General features: G+C 43.8%; 1 protein-coding gene and 1 pseudogene across 1 annotated transcript; one reads left to right on the top strand and one right to left on the bottom strand.

The window, feature by feature from the left end:
* The first annotated feature begins 1,572 nt into the window (after window positions 1–1,572).
* Window positions 1,573–4,030, top strand: LOC123447314 (metal tolerance protein 1-like). The gene is made up of 2 exons (XM_045123905.1): window positions 1,573–1,683; window positions 2,693–4,030. Exon 2 carries the CDS (start codon window positions 2,693–2,695, stop codon window positions 3,917–3,919), a length of 1,227 nt encoding a protein of 408 aa, XP_044979840.1. The 5' UTR covers window positions 1,573–1,683; the 3' UTR covers window positions 3,920–4,030.
* A 750-nt stretch (window positions 4,031–4,780) lies between these two features.
* LOC123450839 lies at window positions 4,781–23,091 on the bottom strand (annotated as a pseudogene).
* Between the last annotated feature and the right edge of the window lie 533 nt (window positions 23,092–23,624).

Genomic DNA, 23,624 nt, shown 5'->3' with positions numbered 1-23,624 from the left:
GAAAAAAATTATACCCGTTGACGGGTATAGATGAAAGGTACCATACCCTGCGGCGGGTGCCATCCCTATGTACACGTGTTCACCCACGGAAAGAGTTGACCAGTGATTGTTATTATTAATGAAAAGTGCAGTAGTCTATACCTACTAATAAAGCAAATATTGCTTCTCTTGTCCGTCATTGAAACTGTCCTCAAAGTTGTAATAAATTGCCCACTGTGCCATCCATAAGTTAAAAAAACGGTTCGTTTCTTTTAAAATCGCAGCCCGTCGTGCATGTTTCATATACAGTTATCCCTAGATATGGGCATAAGATAATAAGCGGCCGACTGGCTAGCATCACCTAAAAACAAGAGCCCGACTGGCTATGTATTTCGGGCTTGCATTCGGGAGATCTGAGTTCAAATCCCATTACTATCCTTTTTCCGTATTTTTTCATATCTTCCAAGCCTTGACTCTAATTTAACATGTTACATATGAAAATCATCCAAAAAACTATGCAGATTCCAAATATAATATTATCATGCATGTTTATCATTTCAATAATTATATTTATGATGTATCCTTAATTCATACTCTTTATATGGGATATATTGAATATCTATTATATATGTTTCCTATCATTTAAATTGATTAGCTATGATAGATTGATCTCTCATAAAATCGATTATCGACACATTAGGAACGTTCGTTCCTACCAACTACCATATGCAAAAGGTCACAACAAGCACATGACCATTATTCTCTCTAATTCGTCGAGTGCACAATAACCAACCCATATACGGTGATGTACACTAAATTGCTGAGAAACTAAGTTAAATCTTCACATGGATACAATTGCAAAAATATATATCAACAAGACAAAAATAATGTTGTTATGCACATGCTAACACTGAGTACTAAAATGTACTTTGCTATTTTCAACCTAATGCACTATTTGTTGGACATGAGTGGGGAGAAACGTCGGCAAAGGCATGAATTGATACCAGCAACTAGATAGGTATTTTTTTTGTCAATAAATTGAACACAACTTCAGTACACTTATAACACCTTATCACCTTCATGTTTTTACACAACACCACTTATCATGTTGTTTCAAATATGACCTCGTGAAAGATTTTAAGAGATTTGCTGATAACGTCTAATGTATGTATGATGAATGGTTTATTTTTTCCCGTTGCAACGCACGGGCATATTTGCTATAATAATAAAGCAAATATAGCTTCTGGTAATAGGATTTTTACTATTACATTAGATCTTAAAGCATTGCAATTACAGACCACACATAAGAGAGGGGAGATGGGTTGGAGGATAAGTGACGACATTGTTGATTTGCTATGTTAAAATAGAGATCATGAACCTAAATAAAGGGTGTTGTATCATTCTTAGAGATGTGATGTTTCTTGCAACGCACGGGCATTTTTGCTAGTATATATAAAAAGACTGCGTGAAATGAAAATAAAACAGTTGCATCCTCTCTGTACATTCGCATTGCGCGGCCCTAATCGTGCTGCCGCGGTAGGTAAGCGAGGGCCGAGGGCCGAGTCGAGTGAGGTATATTAAAACTATCGGTACACGACCAGACCCCCACCCGCGCACGTCCATCAACATCATTCATCCCCCGCCGCCCCTCCGCGCTCGCGGAGCTCACCGGCCGGCCGTTGGCGTCCAGAGCAGACACATCAGGTAAACCCTCGATCCTCCTCCGGTTCCAAACATGGAGAAAGCTTTCAACCGTTTGTTTATGTTTCCTTCCCGTGTGTCGTCGTAATTAAGCGTCCCTGGACCTCGCCTCGTCCGCCTCCGATCCGCGTAACTCTCCGGCGGCGCGCTCGTTCGATCCGCTCTTCTACAGCTCCGGGTGCTACGTACCTCTTCCCCTTCCCCATGCGCGCGACTCGAATCACTCGAACCGTGCGATTGCTTGAGCATGCATGGACGGACACTCATGATGCTTTGAGCCTCTAAACCCGTCTGCCCCTTTACGCCGCTTGCTTCCCCATAATTTGTGACGAGTTCGCTTGGACTTGGAAGCTTTCCGTCCGGTCTTTGTGGATCGGAGGTCCAATCAGCTAGCATGACTTTGTACTGCTTCCTCCGTGCAATTATTCAAACTGGCAAAGAGGAAAGGAAACACGATTATCCATTTTGCAATTCCTACACGGGTGATTTGGTTCTGCAACCGGAGCGGCCCTGTTCTGCTTTGGTTGGGCGTTGAATCATCTTCTCTTCATTTTCTTTTCTGAATTTGCTAGCTGTGGCCATTTGCTTGAGTTACTCCGCCCCATGTTGTTCTCTCCCATTCTTTTCTAAAATCGCTATCATAAGTTTGTAGGCATTGATCTTTTTGGAAGTATCAATACATAGCTGAATGTTGACTTTCTCTTAGCTGATCTTTCCATAGCTGAGGTCATCAGATATACTACTACTATCAATTATGATGTGGTCCAGATGTGCCTTCCTTTTTTTTCTTTTTTTTTTGAAATGTGTAACAAAATATAATCCGCTTGCGATACTAGTAGTATTTCTCAAATGGGCAACATATTTAAGTTTATGAATTCATGGAATGAATGTGCTTCTTCAGTTTCATCGTTCCAGTAGGAAATGCACACAAGAAATGTTCTTACTTCTTATTGCATTAGTAAAATCTTGCACCCCCATTGTGCTTGTGTATTGACTCGGTTGTTGCTTTTAGATGGACAACCACACTTCATCCCCGCCCCATGAAGTAACAATGGACATCTCGTCAGCGTCCGGGAGCAAAATGTGCAGAGGTGCTTCTTGCGACTTCGCCGACTCCACCAACACCTCCAAAGATGCAAAGGAGAGGTCCGCGTCCATGAGGAAGCTCCTGATCGCCGTGATCCTCTGCGTTATATTCATGGCGGTCGAAGTGGTTGGAGGCATCAAGGCAAACAGCCTTGCGATCTTGACCGATGCAGCCCATCTCCTCTCGGACGTCGCCGCCTTCGCCATATCTCTCTTCTCCCTGTGGGCAGCTGGTTGGGAAGCGACGCCTCGACAGTCATACGGATTTTTCCGTATAGAGATTCTTGGGGCACTGGTTTCTATTCAGCTCATATGGCTCCTCGCCGGCATACTCGTCTACGAAGCTATCATGAGGCTCCTCAATGGAAGCGGGGGCGAGGTGCAGGGATCCCTCATGTTCGCCGTATCAGCTTTTGGTCTGTTTGTCAACATCATAATGGCAGTGCTGCTTGGCCATGACCATGGGCATGGTGGTCATGGACACAGCCATGGACATTCACATGACCATGGCCATGATCATGGTAACTCGGAGCACGACCATGGAGATCATGAGCAGGGCCACGCACATCACCATGAGCACAGCCATGGCAGTTCCGTCACCGTCACAACTCATCATCACCCTCATTCAACCACCGGACAACACCAGGATGATGCTGAGGAACCGTTGCTCAAGCATGATGATGGTGCCAAGGAAGCCAAGGAGCCTCGCCGTCGTCGTAACATCAATGTGCACAGCGCTTACCTGCATGTGATCGGGGACTCCATCCAGAGCATCGGCGTGATGATCGGAGGGGCTCTCATCTGGTACAAGCCCGAGTGGAAGATCATCGACCTCATATGCACCCTCATCTTCTCCCTCATCGTGCTCTTCACCACCATCAGGATGGTTCGGAACTTGCTCGAGGTTCTCATGGAGAGCACGCCCCGCGAGGTCGACGCCACCAGGCTCGAGGGCGGCCTCCTTCACATGGAGGGTGTGGTTGCTCTCCACGAGCTGCACATCTGGGCTATCACGGTGGGGAAGGTGCTCTTGGCGTGCCATGTCACCATCGAGCAGGATGCGGACGCTGATCAAATGCTTGACAACATCATTGGGTACATCAAGGCAGAGTACAACATCGGTCATGTCACCATTCAGATCGAGCGCGAGTAATCCTACACTTGAATTAATGAGTGTTGGTTTTTTATTGTGCTTATTGTGTTACTGGGTGTGGATTGGCAGAGACATCATGGTTCTTGAAATGCACTGCTGGTGGTTCAAGTTAATGTGCAAGGTTTCCATGGCACTGGAGTTTGATTTAAGTAAATTATTATATTCAAATGACATTGGTTTTGTATAGTTTTGGTGGCGTTTAATGTGTAGCCTTGCACCTTCTGGTATAGCTTCGAGGGGGTGTTTGGTTCCAAGGTTCCAAGGGACTGACCTTTTTTAGTTTTAGGGACTAAACAAAAAAGATCCTCCAGTAGAATTTTTTCTAATCTCTTAAGAAAAAGTCCCTCCTGTTTGATTACATAGGGACTAAAAGGGACTTTTCCTAGTCTAGTCCCTCTAACCATACATGGTCATTACTCACTCCTGCGGGGAGCCTTTGGTTACTGGGTCTATCCGGTGACAGATGGTAGCGTGGGATATCTACAACCGGTTTGAATGACAGTCCACTAATATGATAGATGGCTAGGCATCTAGGCCTATTTTACCGGTTATGGCACTTTTGCTTTATTATTTTATTTTGCTATTTCGAAGACTATGCATCACTGCAGACTATTTATGTTTTGTTTTTAATAAAGAGGCTCTATGCATCATGTTGGTGCACAGGCCGGAGGTATTCCTCTTTTTTTTTTTAAAAAAAAAGTTCCTGTAACCAAACAGGGCCTGAGTAAAATTCTATATTTCTACCCCCATTTCAATGCCAACTTCGGTCCATCGAAGAACACGACCTATGCATGTTATGAATGCATCCAAACAATAATCAAAATTTGCCTGCACCATGCTTCATTACTGTCAAAGTTTGATTTAAGTCTCGGAGATGAACATGGGAGCATTTTCCAAGAACTTGTGCTCGTCTCTCAAAGGAAGAGTGATGTCATTCATTTCTTCTTCGATGCACTCCAAGTGAAAGGATCGTCTCGTAAGGACTCCCTCTGTACCTAAATAATTATAGTTGGAGAGAACTAGGGAGTATAATCTGCTCGCACTCGACAAGCTTCTGTTTTTTCGATAAAGAGTATATATTAATATCGAGGATATACCAATTACACCTAGCCTCTGCAACAACGCAATGCTCTAATGGCATGACGGATGCACACAGTCAAAAAACAAAGAAGAAACTAAAAAAGAAAAGTCCCGCTACAGAGTTTCAGTACTTGCAACAGCAGCACAACCACCACCAAGACAACGACGCCTCCAAGAAGGAAACAATGCACAAGCACCGTCGTCGCCCAATCGTAAATCTTGGGTTTTCACCGTGGAGATAATGCCCGCTCTCAAAGCAATGTCTTCAATAAGACCATTGCCAGGCACAACCAATTAAGGCATACCTTGGATTTTCATCCTGAAAGGTAGGACCTTGAACTTCACTTGTGATGTCACCCCCACTTACATACCACTGCTACGAATCCCGAAAATCCAAGCAAATTCCTCAGCGCCGTAAGCTATAATCACTAGTACTAGTCCTCCAATCTTGGCTTTCATGACATTCTCCGCCTCTGACTTTACTATAGAGTAAGATATCTCCTGATGGAACCATATAGCAGAGCTTCGCGCCGCTCCCTCCTTAATGGAGAACCAATGGGCACGACCGAATTCCACCTTATCCAGCAATCTCCAGGCATAACACTGTTGGGGAACGTCGCATGGGAAACAAAAATTTTCCTACGCGCACGAAGACCTATCATGGTGATGTCCATCTACGAGAGGGGATTTCTGATCTACGTACCCTTGTAGACCACACAGCAGAAGCGTTAGTGAACGCGGTTGATGTAGTGGAACATCCTCACATCCCTCGATCCGCCCCGCGAACCGTCCCGCGATCAGTCCCACGATCTAGTGCCGAACGGACGGCACCTCCGTGTTCAGGGCACGTACAGCTCGACGATGATCTCGACCTTCTTGATCCAGCAAGAGAGACGGAGAGGTAGATGAGTTCTCAGCAGGGCTCCGGAGGTTGGTGGTGATCTTATCTCAGCAGGGCTCCGCCCGAGCTCCGCAGAAACGCGATCTAGAGGTAAAACCGTGGAGATATGTGGTCGGGCTGCCGTGGCAAAGTTTTCTCAAATCAGCCCTAAAACCTCCGTATATATAGGGGGAGGAGAGAGAGCCTTGCCTTGGGGTCCAAGGACTCCCAAGGGGGTCGGCCGAGCCTAAGGGGGGAAGGTCTCCCCTTCCAAACCGAATCCAACTTGGTTTGGAAGGTGGAGTCCTTCTTCCCTTTCCCACCTCCTCCTTTTTTTTCTTTTCTCTTTGATTTTCTTCCTATGGCGCATAGGGCCTTCTTGGGCTGTCCCACCAGCCCACTAAGGGCTGGTGCACCACCCCCAAGGCCTATGGGCTTCCCCGAGGTGGGTTGCCCCCCCCCCCCCGGTGAACACCCAGAACCCATTCGTCATTCCCGGTACATTCCCGGTAACTCCGAAAACCTTCCGGTAATCAAATGAGGTCATCCTATATATCAATCTTCGTTTCCGGACCATTCCGGAAACCCTCGTGATGTATGTGATCTCATCCGGGACTCCGAACAACATTCAGTAACCAACCATATAACTCAAATACGCACAAAACAACGTTGAACCTTAAGTGTGCAGACCCTGCGGGTTCGAGAACTATGTAGACATGACCCGAGAGACTCCTCGGTCAATATCCAATAGCGGGACCTGGATGCCCATATTGGATCCTACATATTCTACGAAGATCTTATCGTTTGGACCTCAGTGCCAAGGATTCATATAATCCCGTATGTCATTCCCTTTGTCCTTCGGTATGTTACTTGCCCGAGATTCGATCGTCAGTATCTGCATACCTATTTCAATCTCGTTTACCGGCAAGTCTCTTTACTCGTTCCGTAATACAAGATCACGCAACTTACACTAAGTCACATTGCTTTCAAGGCTTGTGTGTGATGTTGTATTACCGAGTGGGCCCCGAGATACCTCTCCGTCACACGGAGTGATAAATCCCAGTCTCGATCCATACTAACTCAACTAACACCTTCGGAGATACCTGTAGAGCATCTTTATAGTCACCCAGTTACGTTGCGACGTTTGATACACACAAAGCATTCCTCCGGTGTCAGTGAGTTATATGATCTCATGGTCATAGGAACAAATACTTGACACGCAGAAAACAGTAGCAACAAAATGACACGATCAACATGCTATGTCTATTAGTTTGGGTCTAGTCCATCACATGATTCTCCTAATGATGTGATCCCGTTATCAAGTAACAACACTTGCCTATGGCCAGGAAACCTTGGCCATCTTTGATCAACGAGCTAGTCAACTAGAGGCTTACTAGGGACAGTGTTTTGTCTATGTATCCACACAAGTATTGTGTTTCCAATCAATACAATTATAGCATGGATAATAAACGATTATCATGAACAAAGAAATATAATAATAACTAATTTATTATTGCCTCTAGGGCATATTTCCAACAAACACGTCCATGGAAGTTCGCCGGCGGAGCCTTCCGGAACCCGCCACTCCGACCAGATCAGAAAGTTCGTGTATCAGGCAGATCTTCGTCTTGGAACAAGAGAAACACTAGGACCGTCGCCTCATACCTGAGCCGCCATGACATTCTTCATCATTGTTTTCATCATGGAAATCGAAAATACCAACATGTTCCGTAATGTCAACGGATGTTGAAGCTTCGCGTCACACCCTCGTGAAGCCACTCGGGCTAAACTTGGGCACACACGACCGAATCTAATCTGATCCAGCAATCTACACGTGTCATGCACCCGATGAAGATCTCCGGCAGATTATTCCGGAACTCGTCAATGGCCAGATCCATGAGGGTCGACAACCGGCAGAACATCATCTTCAAGCAAGAAGAACCCAAGGACCGGCCACCGTCCGCATCTTGTCCAACGCTGCTGAAAGAGCCACGGGAGCGGAACCCCAGCACCATCGTCGGTCGCGTAGGAAATCCCGGCCACGCCGATCAACAACATCAAGAGAAGGACGCACATGGTGACTGCCGGAGGAAGTGGATCTAGCCGTCGTCCGAGTCGCCCATGCAATGCTGGCTGCAGAGATGCATCGGAGATGACTACATGTTGCCGCTACTGATGTGACATGTGATGTGACACGTTGTAGCCGGCGTAGCCACATCTCGTAGAGCGGTGGGGAATCACTGGAAGACTGCTGCGCCATGCACTAAAATTGGGCAACAGGAGGACAAGAGCTGATGGCCCGATCTCCACACCCAACAGCCTACGCGAGATCTGGACGTGATGTCCATGTACGTGCGCGAGAACAAGGCCACGCTGCAGCCGGCCGTAGGTGGGCTTTGCCCTTCGACGTGCGCCGGCGGCGGCGAGGGAGGTATGAGGATGAGCGATTGGTGGCGACGGTGGCTGATACGACCATTTTGCATCATGCTTTCATGTTGATATTTATTGCTTTTTGGGTTGTTATATTACTTGTGGTACCATATATATGCCTTTTCTCTCTTATTTTGCAAGGTTTATTTGAAGAGGGAGAATTCAGGCAGCTGGAATTCTGGACTGGAAAAGGAGCAAATCTTAGTCTACTATTCCGCACATCTCCAAATGCCCTGAAAAGTTACGTGGATTTTTTTGGGATTATATAAAAAATATTGGGCGAAAGAACTACCGGAGGGGGGCTGCCAAGGAGCCACAAGCCCTGACACCGCCACCCCCTAGTGGCGGAGCGGGGGCTTGTGGGCTCCCTGACGGCCCACTAGCCCCCCTCTTTTGCTATATGAAGGGTCTTGGTCCAGAAAAAATCAGACGGGAGCTTTTTCGTGGTTTCGCCGCCGCCACGAGGCGGAACTTGAGCAGATCCAATCTAGAGCTCCGGCAGGACGATCCTGCCGGGGAAACTTCCCCCTCAGAGGGGAAATCGTCACCATCGTCATCACCAACACTCCTCTCGTCGGAGGGGAGGAATCTTCATCAACATCTTCATCAACACCATCTCCTCTCCAATCCCTAGTCCATCTCTTGTAACCAATCTTCGTCTCGCAACTCCGTTTGGTACTTGTAAGGTTGCTAGTAGTGTTGTTTACTCTTTGTAGTTGATGCTAGTTGGATTACTTGGTGGAAGAGTTTATGTTCAGATCCTTGATGCTATTCATTACACCTCTGATCTTGATTATGATTATGTTTTGTGAGTAGTTACTTTTGTTCCTGAGGACATGCGATAAGTCATGTTAATAATAGTCATGTGAATTTGATATTCGTTCGGTATTTTGATATAATGTATGTTGTCTTTTCCTCTAGTGGTGTTATGTGAACGTCGACTACATAACACTTCACCATATTTGGGCCTAGAGGAAGGCATTGGGAAGTAGTAAGTAGATAATGGTTTGCTGGAGTGATAGAAGCTTAAACCCCAGTCTATGCGTTGTTTTGTGAGGAGCTGATTTGGATCCACTAGTTTAATGCTATGGTTAGACTTTGTCTTAATTCTTCTTTTGTAGTTGCGGATGCTTGCGAGAGAGGTTAATCATAAGTGGGATGCTTGTCCAAGTAAGGGCAGCACCCAAGCGCCGGTCCAACGACATATCAAACTATCAAAGTAACGAACGCGAATCATATGAACATGATGAAACTAGCATGACAGAAATTCCCGTGTGTCATCGGGAGCGTTTTTCCTCCTATAAGACTTTGTTCAGGCTTGTCCCTTGCTACAAAAGGGATTGGGTCACTTTCTGCACCGTTGCTACTACTTGTTGCTTGTTACTCTTTGCTTGGTACGTTTCACCTCGCTACACAATCACTTGTTACCGCTACTTTCAGTGCTTGAAGTTGTTACCTTGCTGAAATCCGTTTATCAAAGCCGTATGCTCCTCGTTGGGTTCGACACTCTTACTTATCGAAAGGACTAGGATTGATCCCCTATACTTGTGGGTCATCAAGACTCTTTTCTGGCGTCGTTGCCGGGGAGTGAAGCGCCTTTGGTAAGTGGAAATTGGTAAGGAAACATTTATATACTGTGCTGAAATTTATTGTCACTTGTCACTATGGAAACTGTTCCTTTGAGGAGTTTGTTCGGGGTATCTTCACCACGAACGGAAGAACGAGGAGTTGTTCCTCAACCTGAGGTACCTACTGAAAATATCTTTTATGAAATTCCTTCGGGTATGCTTGAGAAACTGTGGCTAATCCTTTCACAGGAGATGGATCTTCACATCCAGACTTGCATCTGATCTATGTAGATGAAGTTTGTGGTTTATTTAAGCTTGCGGGTTTGCCCGAGGATGAGGTAAAGAAGAAAGTCTTTCCTTTATCTTTGAAGGATAAGGCGTTGACATGGTATAGGCTATGTGATGATACTGGATCATGGGGCTACAATCGGTTGAAATTGGAATTTCATCAAAAGTTCTATCCTATGCATTTAGTACATCGTGATCGGAACTTTATTTATAAATTTTGGCCTCGTGACAGGGAAAGCATAGCTCAAGCTTGGGGGAGGCTTAAATCAATGCTATATTCATGCCCCAATCATGAGCTCTCGAGAGAAATCATCACTCAAAACTTTTATGCTCGGCTTTCTCATGAAGATCGTACCATGCTTGACACTTCTTGTACCGGTTCTTTTATGAAGAAGGACATTGATCGCAAGTGAAATTTATTGGAGAGAATCAAACGCAACTCTGAAGATTGGGAGCTGGAGGAAGGTAAGGAGTCAAGTATGAATTTCCAGTTTGATTGCGTTAAATCTTTTGTTGAGACAAACACGTCTAGAGATTTTAGCGCTAAGTATGGACTTGACTCTGAGATAGTAGCTTATCTATGTGAATCTTGTGCTGCTCATGTTGATCTTCCCAAAGAGAAGTGGTTTAAATATCATCCTCCTGTAGAAAGCAATATAGCCAAAACCAATCTAGTTGAGGAGAAAGTCATTGCTTTTAGTGATCCTGTTGTTCCTTGTGCTTACACTGAGAAACCACCATACCCTGCTAGGATAAAGGATTATTCTAAAGCTCCAACTGTGATACGTCGGGGTTACATTAGACCACTTGCACCCCCTGAGGAGATTAGAGTTGAACCTAGTGTTGCTATTATCAAAGATCTCTTAGCCGAAGACATAGACAGGCTTGTTATCAAATTCTGTGAGGACTCCGCTAGAATTGCTAAACCTCACGCGAAAGACAAACACGGACCTGTAGTTGGCCTGCCCGTTGTTTCTGTCAAGATAGGAGATCACTGTTACCATGGTTTATGTGATATGGGAGCTAGTGTTAGTGCAATACCCCGTTCTCTATATGATGAAATCAAAGATGAGATTGCACCTGCTGAGTTAGAACCCATTGATGTTACTATTACGCTAGCTAATAGAGACACTATCTGCCCTTTGGGAATTGTGAGAGACGTAGAAGTCATGTGTGGTAAGACGAAGTATCCTACTGATTTCCTCGTCCTTGGTACTGCACAAGATAGCTTTTGTCCCATCATATTTGGTAGACCCTTTCTCAACACTGTCAATGCTCACATTGATTGCATTAAGCAGACGGTCACTGTTAGTTTCGAGGGTGTGTCTCATGAATTTAACTTCTCCAAGTTTGGAAGACAATCCCATGAAAGAGAGACGTCTGGTAGAGATGAAATCATTGCTCTTGCCTCTATTGCCGTACCTCCTACGGATCCTTTAGAGTAATATCTGCTTGAGCATGAAAATGATATGCATATGGAGGAGAGAGATGAGATAGATAAAATTGTCTTAGAACAATATCCTATTCTCAAGAATAATCTGCGTGTCGAACTGCTTGGGGATCCTCCCCCACCAAAGGGTGATCCTGTGTTCGAGCTTAAAACAGTTGCCTGATACTCTTAAGTATGCCTATCTTGATGAGAAGGAGATATATCCTGTTATTATTAGTGCTCTCTTCTCAGAGCACGAAGAGAAGAAGTTACTAAGAACTCTGAGGAAGCACCGTGCTGCTATTGGATATACTCTAGATGATCTTAAGGGTATTAGTCCTACTCTATGTCAGCACAAGATTAAAACTGATCCTGACTTTAAGCCAGTTGCTGATCATCAAAGGAGATTAAATCCTAAGATGAAAGAGGTCGTTAGAAATGAAATATTAAAGCTTCTGGAAGCAGGAATCATTTATCCTGTTGCTCATAGTGATTGGGTAAGTCGAGTACATTGCTTACCTAAGAAGGGAGGTATCACCGTCGTTCCTAATGATAAGGATGAACTGATCCCACAAAGGATTATTACCGGCTATAGGATGGTGATAGACTTCCGGAAACTGAACAAGGCAACCAGGAAAGATCATTATCCTTTGTCGTTTATCGACCAAATGCTAGAAAGGCTATCAAAGCACACACACTTTTGCTTTCTACACGGTTATTCGGGTTTCTCGCAGATACCTGTTGCACAATCTGATCAAGAGAAAACCACTTTCACCTTCCCTTTCGGTACCTTTGCCTATAGATGTATGCCTTTTTGCTTATGCAATGCACCTTCCACCTTCCAAAGATGTATGATGGCTATATTCTCTGACTTTTGTGAAAAGATTGTCGATGTTTTCATGGATGACTTCTCCGTTTACAGGTCTTCCTTTGATGATTGCCTCAGCAACCTTGATCGAGTCTTACAGAGATGCGAAGAAACCAACCTCGTCTTGAATTGGGAGAAGTGTCACTGTATGGTTAATGAAGGTATCGTCTTAGGACACAAAATTTCTGAGAGAGGCATTGAAGTTGATAAGGCTAAGGTTGATGCAATTGAGAAAATGCCTTGCCCCACAGATATCAGAGGTATACGAAGTTTCCTAGGTCATGCTGGTTTCTATAGAAGGTTCATTAAAGACTTCTCTAAGATTTCTAGGCCTCTTACCAACCTCTTGCAGAAGGATGTTCCTTTTGTTTTTGATGAGGATTGTGAGGAAGCTTTCGAAATACTTAAGAAGGCTTTGATAACTGCACCTATTGTTCAACCACCTGACTGGAACTTGCCCTTTGAAATCATGTGCGACGCTAGTGATTATGCTGTTGGTGCTGTTCTAGGACAGAGAGTTGACAAGAAGTTGAATGTCATTCACTATGCTAGTAAAACTCTAGACACTGCCCAAAGAAACTATGCCACTACGGAGAAGGAATTTTTAGTAGTCGTGTTTGCAAGTGAAAAGTTCAGATCTTATATAGTTGACTCCAAAGTGACTATTCACTCTGATCATGCTGCTATTAAGTACCTTATGGAGAATAAGGATGCTAAGCCTAGACTGATCAGATGGGTTCTCCTCCTACAGGAATTTGATTTGCACGTCGTTGACCGAAAGGGTGCTGATAACCCTGTAGCAGATAACTTGTCTAGGCTAGAGAATGTCCTTGATGACCCACTACCTATTGATGACAGCTTTCCTGATGAGCAATTAAATGTCATCCGCACTTCACATAGTGCACCGTGGTATGCCGATTATGCAAACTATATCGTAGCCAAATACATACCACCCAGTTTCAGCTATTAGCAAAAGAAGAAATTCTTCTTTGATTTGAGACACTACTTTTTGGATGATCCTCACCTTTATAAGGAAGGAGTAGATGGTGTTATTAGACGTTGTGTGCCTGGATATGAACAGGGACATATCTTGCGGAAGTGTCATTCCGAAGCCTACGGAGGACACCATGCTGGAGATAGAACTGCCCATAAGGTATTTCTATCAGGTTTCTATTGGCCCACTCTCTTCAAGGATGCCCGTAAGTTTGTATTGTCTTGTGACGAATGCCAAAGAATAGGGAACATCAGTAAGCGTCAGGAAATGCCTATGAACTATTCACTTGTCATTGAACCATTTGATGTCTGGGGCTTTGATTATATGGGACCCTTCCCAAGTTCCAATGGGTACACTCACATCTTAGTTGCTGTGGATTACGTTACTAAGTGGGTAGAAGCTATCCCCACTAAAAATGTTGATCACCACACCTCTATTAAGATGCTTAAAGAAGTCATATTCCCAAGATTTAGAGTCCCTAGATACTTGATGACTGATGGCGGTTCACACTTCATTCATGGTGTTTTCCACAAGATGCTAGCTAAGTATGATGTCAACCATGGAGTTGCATCTCCTTATCATCCTCAGTCTAGTGGTCAAGTGGAGTTGAGTAATAGGGAGATCAAGTTGATCCTACATGAGACCGTCAATAGATCTCGAAAGAATTGGTCTATCAAACTTGACGATGCACTATGGGCTTATAGGACTGCTTATAAGAATCCCATGGGCATGTCACCGTATAAAATGGTTTACGGTAAGGCCTGTCGTTTACCTCTTGAGCTGGAACACAAAGCTTATTGGGCAATCAAAGAGCTCAACTTTGATTTCAAACTTGCCGGTGAGAAGCGGTTGTTTGATATCAGCTCGTTAGATGAATGGAGAGCCCAGGCATATGAGAATGCCAGGTTGTTCAAGAAAAAGGTTAAGAAATGTCACGACAAACGAATACAGAAACAAGAGTTCAATGTAGGTGATTATGTCCTGCTATACAATTCTAGTTTGAGATTCTTTGCAGACAAGCTTCTCTCTAAATGGGAAGGTCCCTATGTTATCGAGGAAGTAAATTTTCCTAGAGTGGTAAATGGGCAAAGAATCAAACATTACATCTCTGGTACTCCCATAAATGTTGAGACCAATGTCATCAATGTCATAACTCTAGAGGAGTACATAAGGGATGTTTACCAGCCTGTTTCAGACCTTGAAAACGAAGAGGTATCTGTTTCGGTAAGAAATTGGACTCCGATGCTTTTCCAATAGGAAATTTCCTCCGTTTTGGAATTTTTGGAAAATTAGAAAAATAAAAAGCAGTCCGGAGAGCGAATGAGGCGGCCACAAGCCCTGCCACCGCCCCTACCCCCTGGTGGCGGAGGGCAAGCTTGTGGGCACCTCGTGTGCCTCCCGGACTCCGTTTTCTTATGGACGACTCCTTCTGGCCCAGAAAAAATCAATATATATACTCGCCCGAAGGTTTTGATCTACGTATCGCGCAGTTTTCCTGTGTTTTCGTTTCGAGCTTGTTCTGCCGCAGATCTAGGTCAAGATGTCTTCTCAAGATTCAGAGGGAGAGAGCTATGTGGCTGACTACCTTGTTAACTCCAAGGTCTATGGGGACTTGGAACCATATGGCTGGACCACTGATGAGAAAGAGGACTATGAGCCCAAAGGGAAGGAGCAAACGAGTTCCCATGAAGAGGAGGCTCCTCTACCTCAACCTGCAAACACCCATGTGGAGTTCAAGAAGTCAAGCCTCCCTGACCATAGGAAGAAGCCTAAGACCTTGTTTATCCCTTCTCGTTTCTTGCAGGAGAGTAAGCAGGAACTTTGCCATAGAGTGTTGAAACTTGAGGAAGAAAATGACGATCTAAGGGAGCAGAATTTTTTACTCAAGTGGAAATTAGACAAGCTCAAGACTGCTTCAACAACTCCACCACCATCACCACCAAAGGAAGACAACTAAGCATTGGTATGGGCAATCCCCTTGGCTTCTGCCAAGCTTGGGGGAGTTGCCCTGGTATCGTATCACCTTTATATCTTTTGCTTTTACCTTTGTTTTAGTTCTTTCCTTTTCAGTTTTTATTTCTTCTCTTAGAGGAATAAGTCTTTACTGTTTAGTTTGAGTCTTTTGATTTTGTCTCTCCCCCGATGTATTCGAGCTCGCGAGCTATATAATAAAGAGTATCTTAGTCAAGGGCTTTGCTTTGTGCCATGATCAAAAGTATGAAAAGAACGATAGCATGAAAGATCATGAGACGATCTTATGGAAAGTGATAGCTTCACTTATGACATGTATGATGATTGAAACTTGTTGAGAATAAATCAACATAGACCACAGTCATTGTTGCAATTAATAAGAAGTAATAATGAAAGAGAGGTTCACATATAAATATATCATCTTAGACACTTTTTACAATTGTGAGCACTCACCAAACTATTACATGCCTAGGAGTAGATGTTGGACAAGGAAGACAACATAATGAATTGTGTTTGCTTGGTTCCAAACAATGTCATATGATTAGAGATCCCTTAGCATGTGACGATTGCTTCCACCTCATATTATCCAAAACTCCCGCACCAAGTAGAGATACTACTTGTGCATCCATAAACCTCCAACCCAGTTTTGCTATGAGAGTCCACCATACCTGCCTATGGATTGAATAAGATCCTTCAAGTAAGTTGTCATCGGTGCAAGAAATAAAAATTTCTCTCTAATATGTATGATCTATTAGTGTGTGGAACATAAGCTTTGTACGAACCTGTGATAAGGAAGACATAAAAGCGACAGACTGCATAATAAAGTTCTTTATCACAGGAGTCAATATAAAGTGACGTTCTTCCGCACTAAGAGGACATGCATTCAAACCTCAAAAGCGCATGACAACCTCTGCTTCCCTCTGCGAAGGGCCTATCTTGTACCTTTACTTTTTGCCCTTGTAAGAGTCATGGTGATCTTCACCAATTCCCTATTTTTGCCTTTGTCTTGGCTACCGTCACATGCTTGGGAAAGTTCTATATTCATATATCAACTTGGAGTTGAGTACTTATGCTTTATTATTGTTAACTTTACCCTTGAGGTAAATAGTTGGGAGGCAAAACTATAAGCCCATATCTTCCTGTGTGTTCAGCTGAAACTTTGACACCATGAGTACCACGTGAGTTGTAACAATTGTGGAAAACAAAAGAGATGATTGAATATGTGGATTTGCCTTACAAGCTCTTATTTGACTCTTTCTGATGTTGTGATAAATTGCAATTTCTTCAATGACTATGGTTTATTGTTGGTTACTTCTCGGTAAGGTTTTTGCTTCATGCTTTGCTTTGTGAAGGAATTGTTACTTTCCCATAAGAATCTTTATGATGTATTGTTGTCCTATGTGTGATCATGATGCCCTCATGTCCGTATTATATTTTATCGACACCTTCAGCCCTCAACATGTGGACATGTTTATGGAACTTGGTTTTCGCTTGAGAACAAGCGAGGTCTAAGCTTGAGGGAGTTGATACGTCCATTTTGCATCATGCTTTCATGTTGATATTTATTGCGTTTTGGGCTGTTATATTACTTGTGGTACCATATTTATGCTTTTTCTCTCTTATTTTGCAAGGTTTATTTGAAGAGGGAGAATTCAGGCAGCTGGAATTCTGAACTGGAAAAGGAGCAAATCTTAGTCCACTATTCTGCACATCTCCAAATGCCCTGAAAAGTTACGTGGATTTTTTTTGGATTATATAAAAAATATTGGGCGAAAGAACTACCGGAGGGGGGCTGCCAGGGCGCCACAAGCCCTGACACCGCCACCCCCTGGTGGCAGAGTGGGGGCTTATGGGCTCCCTGACGGCCCACTAGCCCCCCTCATTTGCTATATGAAGGGTCTTGGTCCAGAAAAAATCAGATGGGAGCTTTTTCGTGGTTTCGTCGCCGCCACGAGGCGGAACTTGAGCAGATCCAATCTAGAGCTCCGGCAGGACGATCCTGCCGGGGAAACTTCCCCCTCGGAGGGGAAATCGTCACCATCGTCATCACCAACACTCCTCTCGTCGGAGGGGAGGAATCTTCATCAACATCTTCATCAACACCATCTCCTCTCCAATCCCTAGTCCATCTCTTGTAACCAATCTTCGTCTCGCAACTCCGTTTGGTACTTGTAAGGTTGCTAGTAGTGTTGTTTACTCTTTGTAGTTGATGCTAGTTGGATTACTTGGTGGAAGAGTTTATGTTCAGATCCTTGATGCTATTCATTACACCTCTGATCTTGATTATGATTATGTTTTGTGAGTAGTTACTTTTGTTCCTGAGGACATGCGATAAGTCATGTTAATAATAGTCATGTGAATTTGATATTCGTTCGGTATTTTGATATAATGTATGTTGTCTTTTCCTCTAGTGGTGTTATGTGAACGTCGACTACATAATACTTCACCATATTTGGGCCTAGAGGAAGGCATTGGGAAGTAGTAAGTAGATAATGGTTTGCTGGAGTGATAGAAGCTTAAACCCCAGTCTATGCGTTGTTTTGTGAGGAGCTGATTTGGATCCACTAGTTTAATGCTATGGTTAGACTTTGTCTTAATTCTTCTTTTGTAGTTGCGGATGCTTGCGAGAGAGGTTAATCATAAGTGGGATGCTTGTCCAAGTAAGGGCAGCACCCAAGCGCCGGTCCAACGACATATCAAACTATCAAAGTAACGAACGCGAATCATATGAACATGATGAAACTAGCATGACAGAAATTCTCGTATGTCATCGGGAGCGTTTTTCCTCCTATAAGACTTTGTTCAGGCTTGTCCCTTCCTACAAAAGGGATTGGGCCACTTGTTGCATCGTTGCTACTACTTGTTACTTGTTACTCTTTGCTTGCTACGTTTCACCTCGCTACACAATCACTTGTTACCGCTACTTTCAGTGCTTGCAGTTGTTACCTTGCTGAAATCCGTTTATCAAAGCCTTCTGCTCCTCGTTGGGTTCGACACTCTTACTTATTGAAAGGACTATGATTGATCTCCTATACTTGTGGGTCATCAGTGGCGTGCTGATCCGCCCGAGTCGCCCCCTCGGAGACGACGCGGGGGCGGCCAACAAAATCATACTTCACATACAAGCACTCTAGGAATTTGGTTATGGGATCCTTTGTAGCTGTTCTGCTCCTGCTGGATGACCTTGATAAAATGATAAGCATGTTCCTTCTCCTTTTGTTCACAACAACACAACAACTTCAGCAACAAGGTACCTCAGAAGATGGGGTGCGTTTGTCTCGATATCATTCAGGTGCCTATCCTAGAAGAAGAGGTCGATGTTCGGACCCATTCCTTCCATTCTCATGGTTGGAGAAGATGAAGAGGCTCCAATGCATCAGCCATATCCTGTTGTGGAGCTGGCTGACAGGCGATGAGGTGATGTTGTTGGAATCAATCATCTCCTTGATGCGTGTTGAGCTCCTCCTGCGCGACATCCCGGTTCTGCATCAGTATCTCCGGTGCCAGCTTCCCACGCAGCCACAGGGCACTCGGGATGCTCTCGCTGTTAGCACAGAGAGCACGGTGCTGGCTCAGGGAATCAGCAGCATCACAGTACATCCCACACTTTGTATTGAAACTTGGCGTACTGGCAGTGGCGGACCCAGGATTTGGGAAAGACCGGGGCTAATTTCTATTGCCCCAAAACTATGAAAAAAAATACCTTCTAATTCCTTCTCAATGACATACTCCCTCCGTTTCAAAATATAAGACCTTTTAGGGATTTCACTAGGAGACTACATAAGGAGCAAAATGAGTGAATCTATACTCTAAAATATGTCTATGTACATCCGTAAGTAGTTTATAATACAATCTCTAAAAGGTCTTATATTTAGGAACGGAGGGAGTAGTATATTAGCAAAAACACAGTAATGCATATATGGAGTTTTGACGTGATACATTAGTTCAATGCTTAGGCTGGCCATAGTGGGGGTATCATAACTAGTAACATAGTCTTGGGACTAGCAAATATGGTGATGTGGCAAGTAATTAAAGAAGAGAGAGAAGGTTATAGTAACATAGGTAGATACTGTATCATGTTAAATGCTATGCTACTATGTGTCATGCATGTCAATAAATGAGAACACCTATGATACTAGTTTATGATACTATGCACTATGAAGTTAGTATCATACAATAGTAACATATGTATGATACTACTATATGTTACTCCCCACTATGAGCAGCCTTAACCAAATGACAATAAGAAAAGCATAAAAAAATGCGGTGGCATAATAGCATAATCGATACGTAGTGTTAATACCTAAATAAATAAGCTTTTGCTCCCATCCCAGCCTACCATTTCTTCATCAATAATAGGAGAAGAACTAGAACCTACACAGATAAGAAAAAATAATCAAGAAATAATACGGATAAATATATGATACATAGTTGTATTGGTAAGAGCTAACATACCAGTAGCTACACGTGATAGTTGTTTCTTGCGTGACCTCATACTTTGGAAAAACTCCAAAATCTTATCATCTTCGATGCTTGCGAATATGTCTCGCTCGATATAGCATAACATACCATGATTCATCCAATCATCATTCATTTTGTTCCTCAAATCAGTCTTTACAATCTTCATTGCCGAGAATGCTCTTTCTACTGTCGCCGTTGCAACCGGTAAAATTAAGGCTAACTCAATAAGACGATATACCAATGGAAATGTCTTGTGTCTCTATGTTTGAACCATCTTAACAGCAAGCTTCTCAAGATCAGCACAATTTGCAAAGTCCGGATCATCTCTCGCATCAACAATAAATGTGCCAAGCTGATCCCCAAGGACTATACACTCATATAGAGAGAAGTCATCAGCATACATTCTTGCAAGTTCAGTTAACTTATCAATATCAAAATTACGAAAATAGTTCTTTGTATCAAGACAAGCTATGCACCTCAATAGCTGAGTTGACCTTTCAGCAAAACGATTATTGAACTCAACAATAATTTGATCAAGTACCACATTGAATATTTCATGATGGAAATGGTCATAATAAGTTACCATCTGGCTGCCACGTCCCCTTGAACTGCCTCTAGCTGGTATTTTATCTTCCATATTTGGCACAGCAATATTATGCGCAAAACAAAAGCCCTTTGTATCTTCCAAAATCTCATCCCATCCGGGGTTCCTTATTTTCTCAACTTCCTTCAATGTAGTACCAATCAGGCCTACAACACGCAAAATATTTTGATCTTTCCTTTGCAAGCATGTTGATAGATCATTAGTCTTTCCAAGAATTCTGATCATAAGATGCATAATACTCTCTCCTAGCAGCATCTCTGACATTTACATCTAGCTCCTCAATCAGTTTTCGGAGCCGAGGATCCACAATAATGTCATCTGGATTAAGCTCATCGCTCTCCTCTTGGCTGCTAGTGCTAGTGTTATCATCTTCTGGTTCTGGATTAGCAACAATGTGAGGACTAAGTTACTGCCGTTGGGGAGGGACTCTATGTTCAGGAACCGTCCCACTGCCACCAACATTCGTACCGGATTCTTGAGCACGAGAAGATTGACTCGAATTGGCAACTTGTGAAACAGACCGGAAATAAGATGATACGGGTCTTGATGAAAAAGGATTTGCCCTCTTTGTCCCCTTCATTTTTCTGTAATCGGACGGACTAAAATTAGTTCTCTACCAGTCTACCTAATCAGGCAATCAAATACATACCAGAATTGAACTTCCATTCTTTACAGTTCATACCTTGTTCAGTTTAGTTGTGCTAACTCCCTGGATGCGTGTACGTACTAACAGGCGGCAGCGTATCGGCGAGTTCAGGTCTGGAACCAGGCGAGTTCAAGACGGGGCGAGCAGCGCAGGCGAGTCTCCGTCGGCAGTGACGGCGCGATCAACTCGAGAGAGCGGCAGGCCGGCGGCCGCTGGGCGGTGACGAGATTTAGATCGGTGGCGGTTAATTCTCTGCCGAGAAACGAATGTGAAAAGGTAAGCAGCGAGATGACTCTCCGGCGAAACGGATCGTCGATCGTACGTGCTAGGAGTCAGCCCTGCTAGGAGTTGTTCGGTTCAATTTTTTCCTGATTGCAACGCTAGCTTTGGTGGGCTTTTGGATTAGGCCCGGTTAATTTGGCCCAAGGACACGGGCTTTTCTCTATATAGGCAGGAATTTCACAGAAATATACAAAACATATACATATACTAGGAGGGCTACGACCGGGGCTATAGCCCGGGCTGCCCGGCACGTAGATCCGCCCATGCGTACTGGTACAGAGCCTCGATCTTGTCGGGCCCGATCTGCTGGAGCATACGGAGGTTGTATTGCTTGTCGGGCCGGAGCTGCAGCCTAGAGAGGAAGGCGTCGATGGGCGCCACGGCCTCCTGAGGGCCCTCGACAACCTCGGTGCGGCGGGCGGCCATGTGGGCGGGGACGTCGTCGGTGTCGTGGATCTCCTCGTCGGCGTACAACCTGGAGGTCAGTCCACGCCGCCACGCTCGCCGTCGGATCCAACAGGTGCGCACGTAGCCCTTCCACTGTATCGATCAGTATCATAAAAAAGAAATAAATTACTTTAAAAAAGGTAGCCTTCAAAACTTATATTGACCAGTTTTCTACCAACATATACTTTGAAACTTAAAAAAAAATCAACACAATCTTAAATTTTAAAACATGTTCGTGAATTCATAAAATGTAAGCAAATTTGGAAAAATTGTAAACTTCAAAAACTGACAAAATTCTGAAAATAATGTACACAGATTAAAAAAATGATCACAAATTCATCAAATGTTTGTTGTTTTATTTTTATTTAGTAAAACTAAATATCATGAATTCAAAATTCTCGCAAATCTAAAAAACAACCTTGAATTCAGAAGATGTTTGTGAATTCAAATAAATCAAGGATTTCAAAAATCGATTAAAAATCCCAAAATTATTGCAGATTCTAAATTATTCATGCAATTTAGAAAATGTTTTTTGCGAGTGAAATTTCAAAAATGGTAACCAATTAAAAAATGTTTACAAAATTAAAATAAAAATGGTTGCAAATTCGTAAAATATTCATGAACTTAGAAAATGTTCATGAAATTGAAAGAAAATGTGAATCAAAATGTTCATAAATTTATAATAAAACCAAAAGAATAAATAGACACCAAAACCGGTGAGAAACATGTAGGAGAAAGCCGAATGAGGTCAGCGCAATACGATGTGTACGGTTGCGGAAGGGTGTATTTGCTCTCTAACCATCAACCTGCACGGGGCTTGGTAAATTATTGTGTTTCCCTGTCCCTTCGGCGGTTACTTGGAGATCTACAGCCAGATCTATCAAATGATCCTTTGTATGTTCATGGACACGTTTGATCAATGATCGGATAGAAGAGAAAAAAAAAACTAATCAGACCCTTCATATCATCTCTATACGTCTGTATTGTTCACGAACCCTTATATCCGTATGAAATATGGAAAGGATATGAGGGCATACGGACGCCCGAACGCCAAGTCAGTCCGTCACGTAGGATGCGACCCCATCTCGAACTTTTTTTCATTTTTTCTTATTTTCTCTTCGTCTCCATTAATCATGTGCAAATAACCGAATATATGAACACAAAGTTAAAAGTATGACGGCACGAAATGAACAAATAGGGAACATCTAACCATTCTCCGTGCATGTCCGTAAACACTTAGGTTCATATTTACCGTGCATGTTTGTAGATAGGAAAGGGTGCGCCGGCCCAACGCTCGGACCGGTTGCTTGCGACCCGCGCGATCCATCTGGATCTGGCGGCCCCTGTGCCGCCGCTGCCCGCATCGCCGTGCCTGCCCCCGTCGATTGTCCACATGGCCGGTGCCCGCCCCCGTCGACCGCCGGCTCCGCCGGTTCCAGCCGTCGTCTGTCGTCCTCGTCGCCTGATGTCATGGCCGGGCTCGCGCGTATACAAATGTTGCAGCCATCATCTAAAAAAGGTTCAAACGTCGTTGAAAAAAGCTTCAACCATAGATAAAGAAAGTTTCAATCGGCTATGTCCAGCAAGGAAAGCTGCAACCGTAGTTGCAAATTGTTACTAACGGCTAACTTTTTTGCTACATCCATCAAGGTGGACCTGTGACCTAGCGACGGCTGCGACGAATTTTTGCTGCAACCGTAGTTGCATTTTGCTAGTACCGACAAACTTTTTTCCTACATCCATCAAGACGATGTTGC

Source organism: Hordeum vulgare, chromosome 4H, assembly GCF_904849725.1.
Source record: "Hordeum vulgare subsp. vulgare chromosome 4H, MorexV3_pseudomolecules_assembly, whole genome shotgun sequence".
In the NCBI taxonomy this organism is placed as follows: Eukaryota; Viridiplantae; Streptophyta; class Magnoliopsida; order Poales; family Poaceae; genus Hordeum; species Hordeum vulgare.
The sequence above is the reverse complement of the archived record's forward strand: the minus strand, read 5'-3'. Positions and strand labels throughout refer to the sequence as shown.

Excerpts from the sequence above, each read along its gene's own strand:
- LOC123447314 (XM_045123905.1), top strand. The coding sequence starts at position 2,693 with ATGGACAACCACACTTCATCCCCGCCCCATGAAGTAACAATGGACATC.